The following is a 17,185-nucleotide window of genomic DNA, read 5'->3' on the forward strand; positions in this document are numbered from 1 at the left end:
ACACCCATAGAAGTCACAGAGTGAATTCAGCATGGGTTTCAAAATTGCTTGCTTGGGTTCTGCAGTGTAGGAGGGGTTCTAGATTTCTGCCTCAAAATTTCCTCTCACATGGTTTTAATGATTTGTAATACAATTTTTCCAGAAGTTATTGACCATCTTCATACATAGGCCTATCAGCATTGAAGAGTTATCTTCTATATAAATCCACTGAATGCTGGAAAGTGGGAGCCTCTTCTCATGTTAGTTGTAGTCAGAGTCTCTACTGAATATGAAAATATTTCAAACTTTAAAAAAGCTACATATAATTTTATAAAATTATATCTAATAGTTGCAACAGCAATGAGAAGAGAATATTTGATCTCTTCCAAGAATACAGTATGACAGATTAGACTACAATTTTTTGTATTGAACTTTGTCTGCATTGGTTTTTGATTGACAAGTGTGCCAGCATTCTTACCTGATCAACATTTCTGCTAAGTTTCTGAGAGTCACAGTAAACTGTGTGAATGATGAAAAGCAGCAAGATAAACAAATGTGCCAAATAAAGAAGACCACATGCATATTTGATCTCTCCATCACAGGAGAAATTAATTAATGAACAAGACTGCACAATGTCCATGATATACAAAGGATCAAACTACCCTTGAAAGTGTCAAAAATATTAGTTGTCCTGGTATTGTTTCCTCCAGATCCATTTTGCTTACATTTTATAGCTACTTCTTTCCCTTCATTGCTCACCCATGCCTCCTGCCAAGAAGTTACAGCAATCATTTGAAAGTTCCATTTCTTTTTGTCACATGCAGAATTATTATTTTTTTAAAGAAGATTCTGAAACCTTGAATTTTGTAATATACTACCACTAATTTAAAATACATACATAATAGGTTGTGCCTATTGTTTTTAGTCTTACAAAAACACCTGACAGATAAGGAAAGCAATGTGCATTTTTGTTAACAGGGAAAGAAAATCTCTGTAGTACAAAACATATATGATACATTATGTTAAGAGTATAAAAAGTTATTTTAATAGTAATGAAAATACCAATACTTTTCAGTGTAAATAATATAATATTATAATGTAGCTGTGTTTGCTAATATAATGGCATTTCCAATAATATTGCAGAAGAAACCGATGAAATACTTTCATTCAGAAAATATAGTGTGTGTTTTGGGACTAAGGAAAAAGAGTAAAATTTGAGTTCCTTTTCTCCTTAACAGTGATCGATATAGACAGTAGTAAAATATCAGTAGTTGACAGTACTGTCAAGCACAAGTTGTCTACACTCTCCAATTAGAAATCATTGCCTAAAATTTACCCTTCTGTTCTCAGTTTAATGGTCTCTCTATCCAAGGGGAGCTCAGATGCTTACGGAGATGAAATCATTGCATCCTGTTCCCAGAGGACTGCTGGTTATCACTACACATAACATGCAGACAATACTGCTAGGAGCCAGTTTGCCTCATGGTAATATGTAGTTCATCACCAGCTTCTGTAGCATGCTAAAGAGGTCTTGCCACACAGCTTGGGACTATTCGGGTGTAGACTCAGGGGTCTCGGCAGTTATTTTCCTGCTTTGCATCAGTTTTCATCTTCTTTATCCTTTTGTGCTGCGGTCCACCTCAGGCAGTCTCCTTCTAGGGGAATCTGAAAGGAGCAGCTGTTCCAGATACCATTTTCTCCAATTGTTGCCACTTGGTTCCTTTTGCTGTTTAGCGTGCTACTCCCTCCCCCAATGTGCACACACAGTAGCATGCATATAAACTTGTTTCTCTTTCATTCATGTCTTCTAGCAGAGTGGAGAAGCATATGTTCAAAATATTCATTATCTGATGCAGTAATTAAAGGTTGAAATGATTAAGCTGCAGCCTGTTATATCAAAAATATGCAGTCACTTAGTATCGCATGGGCTAGTTTTGTTGAAGGAGGTTTTTTATTTGCTAGGCACTTGGTGTTTAGTCTAACATAATTTGATTTGGTGTATAATCTGTATAAATTGTTTTAATTTTATTTGATAGATATGATTGATTTCAGTGGACCTATTCAGATGTAAAAACCTAAGTGTGTGCAAGTTTAAAAGCCTGAGAACTAATTATATTCAATAGCAGTGTGGTATGTTCATAATATTTTTCATATAATCTGGTTTATGATCAAGCCTGCTGCCTTTTCCACAAAATATGACACAAAATTTTAATAGTTCACATTATATAGATTTCATCTTAAATAATTATCGATTTTGTCAGGGAGAGTTCTCCATCTAGGCTAATTTTAAAGTAAAGGTTACTGCAGTAACCTTTTCACTTTAGTTGTTTCTTTTCAGACTTGTATAACAAGATAAGTATTTCTAATGATACTTCTGTGTCATTAGAAATCTTGCGTAAGGTATTGTAATTTAATACCCGATGTGGGATATTTTTTTTAAACTGGGTTTTCACGAATGCTTCAAAGAGTTGGGCATCAAGTGTTGTTTCCTCTTTCAATTAGAGTTGCCTCCCAAATAATCAGGAAAAATCCAGTCCTCATCCCTTGTCTGAGCATTAGGGTTTTTCCTAAGTGTTCCTTTATCTTGGATATCTAATCCTGTGTTTCAGATATGTTACATCTTTAAATAATAGAGGCAGTGTTCATGAATACTGAGACTCATGCCAAAATAAATGTGGTAATTTATGACATAATGCTATGTGCATGAATTGTCAGAATTACAATATACAAGCCACAGGCATAAAGTGATCAAGAAAATTTATGAACTTACAAAGACATCTTCACATTCAAAATGACCTTATTAAAGTAATCAGAGGTGATTTATGACCATAAAGGTAAATTTTGAAAAAGTCTATGTCAAAACAACTGAAAATTTTGTCTAAACTCATGCTGCTAGAGAGGGTATAAGTAAATGTGTCTGGGATGCAGATATTCTGAAGTTAGTATGCATGATATATTTTATCTAATTACATCTATTATATCTAATTATATAGATTATGCCCATATGTATGTATGAATTTGGTGAATCAAGGAGGATCTTGGCAAGTAAAGAACTCCAAAAGGTAGACTGAATGTTATCAACTTTTCTCCCAAGCATTGTGAAAGGTATTTGAGAAGAATGAGCATCATTCCTTTGAAATTTGCTTGCTATTCTAGCGCTTTGCTAGAAGGCTGAACTTCAACACACATTTCTGTCAATGGTGTCTGAGTAGACCATTGAGTTTAGGTTTAAGCTTTCACTGCTGTTACTACAAAAAGAAACACTTAAATGGAGACTCACAAAACATATCAAAAGATGCGGTTCAATGGAAATTATATCAAACTTTCTTCTTTTAAATCAGCCAGATTGTCCTTTATACATCTGTAAGTGATATTTAGCCATTAGTAATGAAGTGTAATATTTTCAGCTAAGCAAATGGCATCACATGCTTGAAAAAACATTTTAGCATACCAGTTTAAGAAAAGGTCTCATCATTCCTAGAGGCTTCCCTTTTATTGAAGCGGTTTTTAAATTGTTCTTAAAACTGTACCCATATAGAAATTCTGTAGTTTTCATATCTGAGGAATAAAATACCAGACAAAACTCTGAGTCGTCTTTGAAGGTAGGCACTTCTGACTGGTCTTTATACTGACAATGGATTATGTACAGCGAACAGTTTTCTTCCTGAATGTCTAGAATTAGTGGGCCGATTCTGAAACTGATTAAATTACATGTTTCTGAAAGGTCTTACTGCTGCTAGGCATTGGTGAAGATAGTACAAACAAAATTGTATGAGAACAATTAATGCTGGTAGTGAACTTTGCCCTGACAAAATATACCGACTCAAATACTGATGGAATTAAGAAATTAGAAATTATTTGTGTTGAGAATTTTAAAGAAGACCTGAAACTTCAGGAAAGAGTTGGATGTCTGATCATTCAATTAATTTGTTGTTAACAACACTTAATTCTTAAAGTGAAAGAAAGATCTAACTTTTTATTTAGATATGAAATTTAACAGTCTCATAGCAAAGGAAGGATTTCTTCTATTGGTTTAACTTAGATAATAATTTTCCTATCTTAGCCAGTTTCTTGAAAACCTGAAAAAAAAAAACAATAAGGAAAATGTTCTGTGTAGCCCTGAGATAGAATAATGCTATTTTCCTTCAGTACTTTTCTGTATGCCACACAAATTTGCACCTTGGTGGTATGGTTTCCACTACAGTTGCCTTGGAACACTGGTATCATTTTCCTATTGAGTCTGTGGTTCAAATTGCATTTTGCTTGGTTAATGGCATCAGAATAACTTCCCTCAGTAAACTGGATTTTTGTCAAGATAAATTTACCACAAGAATACTTTGTAAGAAAACACTCTTAAATGCAATGCTGCTGCAGAATTTCCGTAGCCAAGTTATACAAAAATGATAGAGCATGAGAAACAAAAACTAATAACTATATAAAAAAATCTATTACTTGATGACAAGCAAATCAAATTATCCAATTTCCATGTTTTCCCATAGCAACAACAAAAATAAATGCACTAGTAACTCGTTGATATCAACCTTACTCTTTAGGAGTACTCATGTTCCGTAAGACTGGCTACCAAATCACTAGAAATGGGTGGATTTTCATCTCATCTGTTACAATTTTAAATTTAATCATTCATACACCCCAAAAGAGCAAGACAAATGCAGTGAGCTGTAGGTTAGACTGCAAGTTCCATTAGATAAACTTTTTCAGAATTTTGGGACTATCTGACCACCAGTGTTCTCAGGAATATGAATACAAGTTAGTGACAAAAAGTTTGGAACACCTATTCTGGGGGCTGTGCATGGAGGACATTGTTTTGTTTGCATGGGTTTTTTTTAATTCCCAAACAGTATGAAAGTTGCTGGGTTTATATATAAGATTTATGTAGCCTTACTTAAAATATATATTAAATATCCAGAATTTAAAAGTCATCACATTTAACATATCAAATATGGTTTCCCAAATTTCAAACTCTATTTTTTTGTAAGATCAAGAGAATTCTTTGTATGACTGAATCTTTTCCATGAAATTGTTGCTAGCTGTTATGTTTGAACTCAAAAAAAGCAAATTATCCCTTACTGGATGTTTGCTTAGCTCTAATGTGTTGAAACATTGAGGACAAAGACATAAAAACTCCTTAAACTGCTCTACAAAGGAATAGAAACATCTTTGAATCTATTTTAACCAAGGCATGGAGGGCAGAGCGGTTGGCAATCATGAAGCCTTTGCTTTGGTCCTACCTTTTTGATATACCTGATGAGATGGAACAATTTCTTCTATTTTCTGTGTATTCCCTACTAGGTATGGCCAGTGGAGATGGCTCTTCCTTAAGCTTTCCCAGGCAAGGGAAGAGCCAGATTGTGACCACAGCTATACAGGGTCTGTTTTATGGGATATAACGTTACAATTAGTCCGCTTGCCCTGACTGAGGTTTCTAAAACTCAAATAACTGTCTTCTGTCAGTTAAAAGATGTGATTTTGGCAGACATTTTATATTGACTGTATTGAAACTTTTTTTTGAGTAGCTGGTAAAACATACCTTTGTTTTGGTTTGTTTTGGTTTTGAATAACTGCCGATATACAAGTTTCTATTCATTTCATTCCCACAGGGTAGGAACAAAAAACACAAAGCAGTTCAACTGCATGTTATAGAGGTTATTTGCTTTATGGACTTTAGACTATATTGGATCTTTAGCTTAGGTGTGCTAAACCTTGGAATCTAAATGCTGTATCTAATTGAGGAAAAGAGATAGTTACAGAATGTCTTAGTTCGTAGCTTATCTTATCTGAGAAACAATAGAGTGAGAGCTCTTAAGAACTGTCAGTAGTATGTCTGTTAGTGAAACTGCATATATTGTACCCAGGGCTGTAGCAAATTGCTGAAAAAATGTATAAGAAAGTTTCTAATCCTGTTAGATAACATACTTATGAAGTCAGACTTTTTATGTGTTTTGAGAAATGAAACATTTCTACCCACACTGTACAAACTCCGGAATTTCAGTACTTAAATGCAAATATATTCATAATCTGGGAGGTTTTGTTTCTTTTGTATAGTTTAGTTCAAATGAACAGGCTTTAAAAAAAAAAATTCTATAAAGTGAGGCTTTTAAAATTAGATTGGTTTTTCAAATTGGTATAGTTCAAGCTACAGCAATTTACTTATTAAATACACGTTTAAATTTCAATTCCCATTGGCTTCAAGGGGACATCGCATATATTCAGGTGTAAGCAAGTGCATAACAGCTTTGCTTGATCAGAACCATCGATGGCTAGATTGGAGAATAGGAGGTCTTGATTCAGGCATCAGATCTTAAGGAATTTAAAATTTATCCTTTGATAGATAAATAACCTGAGAAGTTAAAACACCGAAGTGTGCCAGTATAAAACCTAAAGCTTGCTGCTTCATTGCTAGAAGCAATTTGTTTTGCTGTTTTGCTTTCAGCTTATGTATTATTTCAGAGCTGATCAAAAGAATTGGTAGCAAAGTGTGAAATAAATTGTACTTCTAAATAAATCGATTTAACATTCCTTGGTGCTTTAAGTGATTTTGGTAATATTAATATTTAAAATATTTCTGTCTGAAATCTTTTTATGACTACATATAGCAATAATGGCCACCATTTCATTCTGCTGTTTTTCATATTAGAATATTACACAGTAAACATTGTAAAAATACTATCTTTTAGCACTTAAATGGATGCAAAAGATTTCAAGTGTCTATTTGCATGTAAATGACTCAAGTTTTATTCAGTCAATAAAAACAGTCTATTAATCCTTTTACTACATTTCTTACATGGCTTAAAACTTAAAGAATATGAGGTTTTCAGCTGAATGAGAACTTTTCCTCAACTTCCATATAGGTACACAGAAAAATAATGGGGTTTTAACTGACTTAATTTTTTTTTTGATACCTTCCTAGTTTATCTCTGCAGTTTTTTTCCATTGTGTTATGCAAATTTAAGGGTTTGGTTTTTTGCTTGGTTTTAGCTAGGAAACCTCTATGTAATGAAAAATATCTGTTCATAGGTGGACTAAAGTTATTAATAATTATGAAGCAGAATATTTATAGGCACTTTGTCTAGGAAGTAATGCACATTTAAGCATGCACATGCATATAGTGTGATACCAATGTCTTAGGAAGCTACAGTTATATGACAGCCAGGTATATTTATGTAGACACAACAGTGTGATAAAAGGAGTCCAGACATCTGGATCACAGTGCTGCTATACAAAAACATTTCTGAACAATTCACATTATTGCACTTACCCAAATTTCCAGTCTTGTCCACCCCTTTCTCCTTGTTTCTTTCTCCATCTCTGCCTTTGTCTTTTATGTACTTGCGGAATCTCATTTTTCCTTTACAAGTCACCTCCATCTGCTTATGTGTCAGAGTGGCCCTTGTGCCACACATCACGTTGAGGAATTCTAAAGATGAAGGGCTGTATTCACATCACTACTTCTGTCTCAGCACTGTTTCATGCTTGTCACTGCTCAGCACTCAGCGCCACACTGCCTTGTTTTGTCAATAACCATTTATTTGTTGCTGGAATAGTAGCAACCATTACATCTGACCTCCCTGTTTCATCAATTATGGATAGATTATTGGATGTGAACATCTGCAAAAGCTTGCTGTTGAACTTACCTCCTGGCTGGGATTAGATAAAGTATTAAACTGTTGTTTATTGTCAGGCCAAAACTCTACTGGGAAGCCAGGGAATTCCAAGACTAGCAGATTCCCATCAGCAAGCACCAAAAATTGTTTAGTATTGCCACTGTTTCCCAAAAGCTCGTAGCCATTTATTATTTACACTTATTACTAGTTGTTATAACATACTTGATAAAAGCTCTTGGCAGGCACAGTGTTTCCAGCTATTGTCACATCTGTCAGGATGGAAAAGATACATAAACTGTTTCTTCCTCTTATATTGCTGTTAAAGGGTAACAGATGAAGCTTCTTCACTCCAGACTGTTAAGCCATGCTTTATTTTGAAGAAATATGTCAACAATGGCTGGTTTGGAAAACATTACATTCCCGTACTAAATAAAGATTGCAACAACCTTGACTAGAGTAATGTCCCTTGCCGTGAAGGTTTCAAATTGTACAATAATAACAAACTAAAATACCTGGGTTTGACGTTTATATAGCTTTTTGCTCTGAAGGACCTGGCTGATTTTTTTAAAAATTTGTTATTTATTTTAATAAAACCTTTTATAAGGTATAGTAAATAATAAAATAACTACATTCCTAGTTGTAGGTGTAGAGAATCAGAATTAATACAATTGTTAGTGGCATAGAAGACCAGAATTAAGAACAGTTATACAGAAGCTAATACAGAAGAAATAAGAAGGATGGGAGCAAAAGTTAACATTTATTCAATGATCTGTACGTTTCATCTCTCTTAAGTTTCCTGTGCAGCAAAATGAAGCATACAAGGTGAACTCCTGACCTTGTAGAAGCCAACAGAAGTTTGAAATGACTCTGGGGAAAGTAACTTTTTCAATTAGTTACTTATATTTGCACATCATCCGTTCAGAATCAAAGTGAAATGTACATACTCTGAATATTGTGCAAAGCATGTGTATCCCCTTGGTACAGGGAAAGAACCCTAGGTCTTATCTTGATAGACTGTTAAGGAGTGAGTGAAATGTTTGTCTTTCCTTCTCTAATCCTTCAAACAGATGCAAACATGAGTAACATGAAGCACGTATTTCCATGCAAGTTTATAGACCATCAAGGTAAACATTGCACTTAATAGCCAAGAATAACAGGGGCGTTAGACTGTGGACTGAATGGAGTAGTTACCCCTCAGGGAGAGTGTCAGCCAAGCAACACCTTAGTGATAGCCGTGTCCTAGCAAAAGCCTGCAGAAGGTCTGGAACAAGGATGCTCCACTTTGATGTTTGACTTGGCCAGACTTCTGGGTGGATTTTTCTACATCCCTCCCCATACCCCTGTCCCCGATTCCCTTGTTCCGGGATGTGTGCTCTGTTATGCATTATCCAAATACTCTCATTAAAGTCTCTGGAATAGACCAGATGGACCAATTCCAGAAAAATTCTTTCTGCCTCTGTAGAAACAGTGACAAAGTTTGTACATTTCTGGTTTAAGTTTTTGTTTATTTATCAAAACAGTGCAGTTCAGTGTAATTGGATGTGGCTAAAGGCAAGGGCTTAGCATTTACATTTGCAGAATTTGAGTTGGTAAATTTCAGTGTTGGGAAAAGAGGGAGAGCTAGAGGTTCTGGGAAATCAGGGACTACGCCCTCCTTCCTCAGCATGGCACCAAGTTTCAGTATCCCTTAATTGTGAGCATGCAGACAGAATCCTGTACTGCTTCTACCCTGGATGCTCACTATGCTTGAATACATTTAGCATTTAACAAGGTGCAGGCTGCCATTCAGGTGATACTGGTGTATTATTTTCCTGAGATCTGTAAGCTCTGCTCATTGTAATCAATACATTACATGAACAATACCATATTCTTATTGCTGTCCAACCTCTCTCACACTGTATTTTGGCCAAAATAAGAATACATCTGGGTTTGTATTGTGAAAATCTGCTTTGACTTTACTCAGGATGACCACAGGCATGTAACAGCTCAAATTATGGTAATAAAGACTGCATTTTTTAGGCATTTTTAAATACGCATTTCGAGGGGAGTTATGGGAGAGAGTTCTCTGAACTGCAGAATGCCTATGCATACAGTCTATTGTCTTTTATTTCCACTGGACTGTGTGGAAGTGATTCTTTGGTGACTGTCAGAGCTGTATGTTTTTTCTGAAAGTATTTAAGAGATACTAAGTGGTATGAGGCTGGTAGTCTCACTCAATTGCATTGTCTGTCTACCAACACCTATTGTTGGCTCCAGAAAAATGCAGTCAGATGCTGCTAGGCCGGCTGGGCCTTAGCCTGTTACTGCAGCACCTGTCAGGAATCGTTAGCTAGTGCTCTCTTTGACTAATGTTCCAGTTGATTGTCTGATTCGTGTTCAAGATCTGTAAATGAGGCAGAAGCATCTCTACTGCTCACTAGCTGTGAAATGGCTAAACACAGCTAGATTTTCAGAAATCAAAATAAATATATTTCCACTAAGTTTGACAACAGTATCAAGTGCAAAGCTCAGAGCAGAACTATGGGTTTTGTGTTTTTTAAAGTTACAGTATTATAAATCAATATTATCCCATTATATTTTTGTAAGAGCAATTTATTTTACCAAAATAATGAAATACTGGTAATAGCATTAGTCTTGTGTTGAGTTGAAGAGACATTCTTTATTCAACATAAATTCATACCTTTGATTTTTACTCTTTTGTCCATTATCCCCAGATGTATCAATGTTTAGCACAGCCTATGTCCTTTCATCTGAGTCCTCAGTGTGTGCCAATGAGGTGTGTGCCTGTTTTTATGTACATATAAAAGAAGTACAGGTGTGACAACAACAACAGAAAAAAAGGGCGGGATTTTGGGGAGGGGGATTCTTATGAGAGGAGCTGGTGTATCTGTTTTGTTATTGGAGTAATCCCAGGAGGGTCACACTGGCATAATGCTGAGATAACTGAGCAGCAAATCTAGGCCTAAGCTCTGACTAGTATTTTTCTTGGCAAAGCAGGTGAACATGAAATTCACCACTATCTAGAGAATTAGTGCAAGAGCTATACCATAAATAGACTCTAGCTTGAGGATTTAGGCAGAGCTTGTTACTTATTTTTTTATGCTGTAACTAATTGTAGCCACTATAGACTTACAAAGACCCAGGAAGAGAGCTGATTTGCAAATAGATGCTCCCACAGTAGCTATCCTCCTTCCAGGTGCACCTGCATCCAGCTTTTAGTGCTAAGCAAGAAAACAAGGGAAATTGTACAATGCATCCTGATTTTTTTTTTATTTCTATTTTGGAGCTATAAAAGCTGCTACTTTTTTTTTTTTTTCCCGCTGCATCCACCAAAATAATAGTGGATAGCATGTGGGACAGCTGTATGTGATGTGGAAAACAAAGTGGAAGTCTTCACCCTGCCACCTTCCCTCATGCTGCACAAATGAGAACAAGCGATTGAAGGGAAGAAGTGAAACACTGTTTATTTCTGTATTAGACTTTGATTTTCATTTTATTTGGGTTTTTTTAACCAGTATTTCCACTGTGGACCCGCAGAAGTAGGCAGTTTAAGACAGTCACTGTGTTTGGTCACATAGAGCCAAAAACTAATTTGCGACCAGAATCTGCAGTTTTTATAATTTTTATTTTGTTAAACTTACCTCATAATTTCTTTTTAGAAGTAGAAAGAACTGTACATTTTTCTAATCTGTTTAACTTAAGGTACAATGATCTTTTTCCATTAGTTGCTAGAGGATCAAACTCTGAAACAGTATGGAAATTTTATAATGGACCCTGGCATGATCAGGATAAATCTATTGCAACAGCTTCATTCTTCAGAACATTTTGTACATAGTAGGTTTAATTAAAAAAACCCCAACAACAGCAACAACAAAAAAACCCAAGACATTTTGCCCCTTCAGTAAGTAAATCTCCAAAATCTTTGAGTTTTGAGAAGGAAATTCAGAGATTCATATAATACCTAAACCCACTCTTTTTAATGTACATTACCAAGTATAGATTCTTATGTAGTCCCATTCAATAACTTTTTACACAATGTTAAATATTTTTATTTACATTTCCTTAACATGGAGAAAATTACCAAGACGACATTTTAACGCACAATATTTACCATAGAATACTGAAGCTGAAGCACATTATCTTAGTAAGACGACTTTTGTTCTGTCATCTAAAACAATTTTTCCATTTTTTTTGTGTAATGACAGCTGTATTCTCTAAGATCACAAATGCAGCAAAACTCATATTTATGTAGGAGTTTTCAGCATTAATTGTTGACCTGTTCCACCTCTTGGATGTCACTATCCTCTGCACAGATTGGCCAAAATATATATAAAAGACATTTCTGGCTATACTTCTGTCTGAAGGTAGAAAAACTTTCACGGGAGCCTATAAATTCCATTAGATCCAAATGTTATGTGTTCCAAATATTTATCCACTTGTCAGAGAGCTAGTAGATGACTGGCCCAGCCATGCCCACTCAATACTCCCTTGCCACATGCATGTCTTCTCTTATATGGTATTCACAGGAACCCAGTTAGATGGACTGGTTGTTCATATCCCATGAAAACAAACAGGAAAGTTTTCATGTCTATTTGTTGTTTTCAGGCTGCTGACAGATTCTGGCAGGCATCACTTTGTCAATTCTGCTTGATTTGCCAGCATGTAAGCTTTATAATTTTTCATTTTAAATGAAAATTAAAAGTGTGCTGTAATTGCCAGAGACAATTCACAAGGTGAAATCCTGTAATGCTTACATGTTAATCCAGCATTTTTTCCTGCCCTACCTTCTCCTCTTTTTCTATCCTGAATATTGAAGGTAAGGCATGCACTGTACGTGAGAAGGTCCCTCTTCACTTCCTCCACTTCCTCCACATAAATGGATACTGGGCAATTGTAGCATACAGGGGGACCACACAGCTCCTTTCCACCAAGAATGTGTCCCTTTCTGTGTTCCTACATAGTATCTGAAACTACAGGAGTTATCTGAAATACAGACATAAAGAGGATATTTTCTGTTATAATTTGTCAAGATTTCCTCCCTTTCATGTAGGTGATTTAATTATTGTTATTTCATCATTATTTAGAATAAAACATCTGATTTGTGTAGAGTAGTAATAACCTTGGAATGAATACTTTTCATCAATATGAATGAGTGACTTTACTTGCTTGCTTGCTTGCTTCTTTCTAGCAGCTGTTGCAGAGACGCAGTGAACCGACTTCTTGCTTTAGCTACTCTGTCTATGGTTTTTCCTTGGTTTTGTCTGTAGGTTTTAGGCTTTGTGGTATCTTTGATAGAAAAAAAGTACAGTAGCCTAAGCCTTAGGTGCCTAAGTAACCTTTCTGTGCTCGATAGTAACGACTAGAAGCCCTGTGTCCTAGTTTAATATTGCAGAGGCCAGTTTAAAGTGGGAGCGATTTTAGTCCCATACATAAGATTTTGGAGAACTCCTGACGCTCTTATGGCAGGTTTTCTGATATGGGCACGATTATCATAACAAATTATGTAGGTTCTCTGGTTAAATGCAAAGCCAAGAACTGTTTCTTGGACACTTGTGTGAGTTTCTGTTACCATTGTGGATTATTAGAAGGATGCACTGCAGGCCTTGGCAACTCAGAGTCTGCATTCAGTTTAGAGCGAGTTCTGAACTGATGTGACAACATCCTAACTGAGGTGCCTTTATACTCTTTTTGTCATATCTTATGCACTGATAACTCAATTGACAATGACCTTCAAGTATAGGATGCAATGCTGGTGTACGTGAGAACATAACTGATAAGAAAGTACTTGGGGATGATAAATAGTGCAGTGCACATTAATAAATGCTATTTTTTATGCACACAGAGCTTATATAACTAAAAAATAAGAGCCTTGTCCAGGGATACTCCTGCATGTAGTAAAACTCTTTCAAGAATGAGGAAATCTGAGTAGTGGAAACAATGATAGAAGTGGTGACATCCATAGCATTAGCACACACAGGTTGTCTTCATTTGCCAATGACAGGGGCCGCAGTCTAATAGAAAATGCCCTATCTTTTACCTCAGTATAAATAGGCATCTTGGGGCATGCAGGACACTGTCATATGTCCCTGGGCATCTCCCATCCCCCTTCAGAGTTGGTAAATGACATTCACTGCTCCTTTCTTAGAAACGTGCAAAAAGGATTTCCATAGATAGTCTTTGGAGATTTCCTGTTTTCTCATGTGTGTAATAGGTTGGGTCAAGCAACAAAGAGTAGGGGGGAAAGAATAGGATTTAATTTTATATGCACTCTCCCATCATCACCATTGGAAAAAAAATGTGGATGAAAAGAGAAATTATGCAATACAGGTGATGTCAGTGTTAAATTGAATTAAGATCATATGCTTTTATGCAGCAGCTGTAAGCCTTTGGTTATGGGAGAGGTCATGATAATAGAGTACATTCCAAATGAATGTTAACAAATTGCTTGTGTGTGTGAATAATTAGTCATAAAAATAACAATATTATCTACAGTATTTTAAACTGACATCATTTAAATATATGACCTATAATTTATTCACTTTTGGGGCATCTGAATTGCACTAAGAAAAGTTGTAACAGTGACAGCGTAAAGAAAGAAAAATAATATTGTTGTATTTCAGCGTATCATTCTAGAACACTAGGAAAGCAAAGGATACCATGTTGATTGGTATTGATTATCAGAAATTCATAAAAGCACAGCCTCTTAAAACCTTTTAAATTATGGATAAGGAAATTTATGTTGTGAATTGGGTAACACCTCTTTGGTTTTCACAAAGTGCCAAAATACAGGGATTTCAATGCAAGTTATATCTTTTTAGTTTGTAATTATTGAGTAGTTTCAAACAACTTTAAATAATGATCAAAAACCTAGTCCCATTACAGCTAATTAAATGAGAAATATTGAAGTAGGAATTTAATTTTATATTTCATGTGGACACAGAGACTGAAAAAAAAAAAGTGAAAATTCTTAGCGTTGTATTTATTGGGTTTTATTTTCCTGTTCCACAGATTTTGAACACCTCTGTAAAAATCTTCACAGCACTTTGTGATTCTGCTGGCCTAGGCAGAGCATATGCAGCTATAGCCAAGATCCTGGTAAGGTAGGTTAACACATCCTTTTCTGACTGTTAGTGCAGATTCATTCAGCTGTGAAAGACTTAAATTGTTAGAGGTCTGTCGCTTCCCATTACTGACTGCTTAAATTTTAAGCAGTGCCCTTCTTGCAGTAAGTGACCCTTTCATTGAAAGTTATTTCAAACTGGTACATATTTCTTAAAGTGTATGATCCAAGCATTTCTTTACGTGTAAACTGTAATATGTTCTTTTTTTCCCACATTTGGGAAAAAGTTTGGGAGGAACCTTACCGGAAAATAAAAATCCAGGCATATTTTCCAGGTTAAAAAAGACAGAAAACCTTGAAGAATGTGGTAAGCTTCAGCAGATGTCTCTGTGTACTCTTTTCTAAACTGTAAGTTTCCTTTTATTGCACTTACTTCTGTGAGTTGTTTCTGATTGTGCAACTAAATATAAATTTGTTGCAAAGAAGATGCTTGTCTTCAATGTGTTTGTTTCAGCATCTGGCATTAAAATCTTCCAGGTGAATTAGTTTGAAACTACTTCAACTTTTCACACAAATAATTTTGACATAATCTAATGCAACTATCATATGAAGTAGGAAAAAAAGATATTAACGTGAAGATTGCAGTTTATCCTTGATTCATCCTATGTTTGGGGAGTTCAGTGCATATGATGCATTACAGAGGCTGGCATACTGTTTATGGAGGAGGACTTGTCACCAGATTTTTTCAGTGTGTGAAGCAAATTCTCCTGTTTGAGTTAGATCCCTTGTCTCTTGGCCTTTCAGAGCATGTAAGGACCAGCCACAACCACAGCTCTCTTCAGCTGTCTGATACGTACTTATGGCTACTCATATTATGATCATCTTAAATAAACACATGGGATAAGATGTTCAAAAAGCCACAGAACAGACTTAGAATACCAGGTCCCATTTTTGAAACTGTCTTAAGCTTAACTGAGAAAGATTTAGTTGCTGGGACACCAGCTGTTACAATGAGTGACTTTGCAATGAGTACAGAGGTGTCTGAGCTCTCAGTAGCATTCATGGGTTCCTTGTATTCATAAAAAGCAGCAGTCTGGGTAGAGAGTGGCCTAAGATAGCCAAGAGGACATTCGTAGAAAAACACATATATTAATTTCCTCTCTACGTGATTTAGGCATTCTGGAATCAGAGCACATACATTTATGTACTCAGAAGTTACAGATTTGGAGATCTTTCTTGAAGTCAGGTTGCTAAACAATTCATCTGAAAGACCATACCAGTGCAAGTTCTTTTCTTAAAAGCAGAGCTAAAGAAGGAGTGGGTAGTGATTTTCTTCTGCATCAGATCTGTACTCCACACCTTCTAGGAGCATTCTGTTATCTCTCTGGGAATGGACAGTCTCACTGCTTTCCAGTTGTTGCAATTTAAAAAAACAGGAAAAACAGTAGGTAAAGAGAAAAAAACAGAGGGAAAACAAAGGGCACTAAGACTCCCCGGTTTAGTATTTAAGTCATTCTTCTAGGAGAGGAACATTCTGATTGATTCAAGTAGAGGAGGAACTCACTCTCGTGTCTAGGATCAGGAATTTAACTGCTAATCTATTGCACAGGTAGACACAACCATAAACCCCTGCTCTGGAAAATGGCTCCTGTGGTATTTTTTATAAAACCCATATGGTAGTTATGCCCTGAGAGCATTAACCAAATTAAACATCTTACCTATGTGCATGCTTTGAAGAGCTTTAGATACATGGTAGGCAGAAAGTGCTTGGCCCTCTAAAATATCATAATGATTCTCGGCACCTTTCAGCCATTGAAGGAACTTTTATGTAGAAAAGTCTGGGTACCTATGAATCATAGAATCATGGACTCATAGAATAGTTTGGGTTAAAAGGGACCTTTAAAGCTCATCTAGTCCAACCCCCCTGCAGTGAGCAGGGACATCTTTAGCTAGATCGGGTTACTCAGAGCCCAGTACAACTTTGCCTTGAATATTTCTGGGAATGGGACATCTACCACCTCTGTGGGCAACATGTTCAAGTGTTTCACCACCCTTATTGTGAAAAATTTCTTCCTTATATCTAGTCTAAATCTACACTCTTTTAGTTTAAAACCATTACTCCTTGTCCTATCACAACAGGCTCTATTAAAAAGTTTGTCCCCATCTTTCCTGCAGGCCCCCTTTAAGTACTGGAAGGCCGCTATAAGGTCTCCCCAGAGCCTTCTCTTTTCCAGGCTGAACAACCCCAACTCTCTCAGCCTGTCCTCGTAGGAAAGGTGTTCCAACACTCTGACCATCTTGGTAGCCCTCCTCTGGACTCATTCCAACAGCATCATGTCTTTCTTGTGTTGAGGGCTCCAGAGCTGGATGCAGCACTCCAGGTGGGGTCTCACAAGGGCAGAGTAGAGGGCCAGAATCACTGCCCTTGACCTGCTGGCCATGCTTCTTTTGATGCAGCCCAGGATGTGGTTGGCTTTCTGGGCTGTGAGCCACATTGCTGGCTCATGTCCAGGTTTTCGTCCAC

General features: G+C 36.3%; 1 protein-coding gene across 1 annotated transcript in view; it reads left to right on the top strand.

Annotated features, from left to right (window-relative positions):
* Positions 1 to 17,185, top strand: part of TTC29 (tetratricopeptide repeat domain 29) — an 85,557-nt gene that overhangs the window by 55,245 nt on the left and 13,127 nt on the right. The window contains exon 7 of the mRNA XM_086464785.1: positions 14,610 to 14,701. Coding sequence (XP_086320911.1) covers positions 14,610 to 14,701 — 92 coding nt within the window. The remainder of the gene's footprint in view (positions 1 to 14,609; positions 14,702 to 17,185) is intronic.

Source organism: Leptosomus discolor, chromosome 4 (assembly GCF_034619465.1).
Source record: "Leptosomus discolor isolate bLepDis1 chromosome 4, bLepDis1.hap2, whole genome shotgun sequence".
Taxonomy (NCBI): domain Eukaryota; kingdom Metazoa; phylum Chordata; class Aves; order Leptosomiformes; family Leptosomidae; genus Leptosomus; species Leptosomus discolor.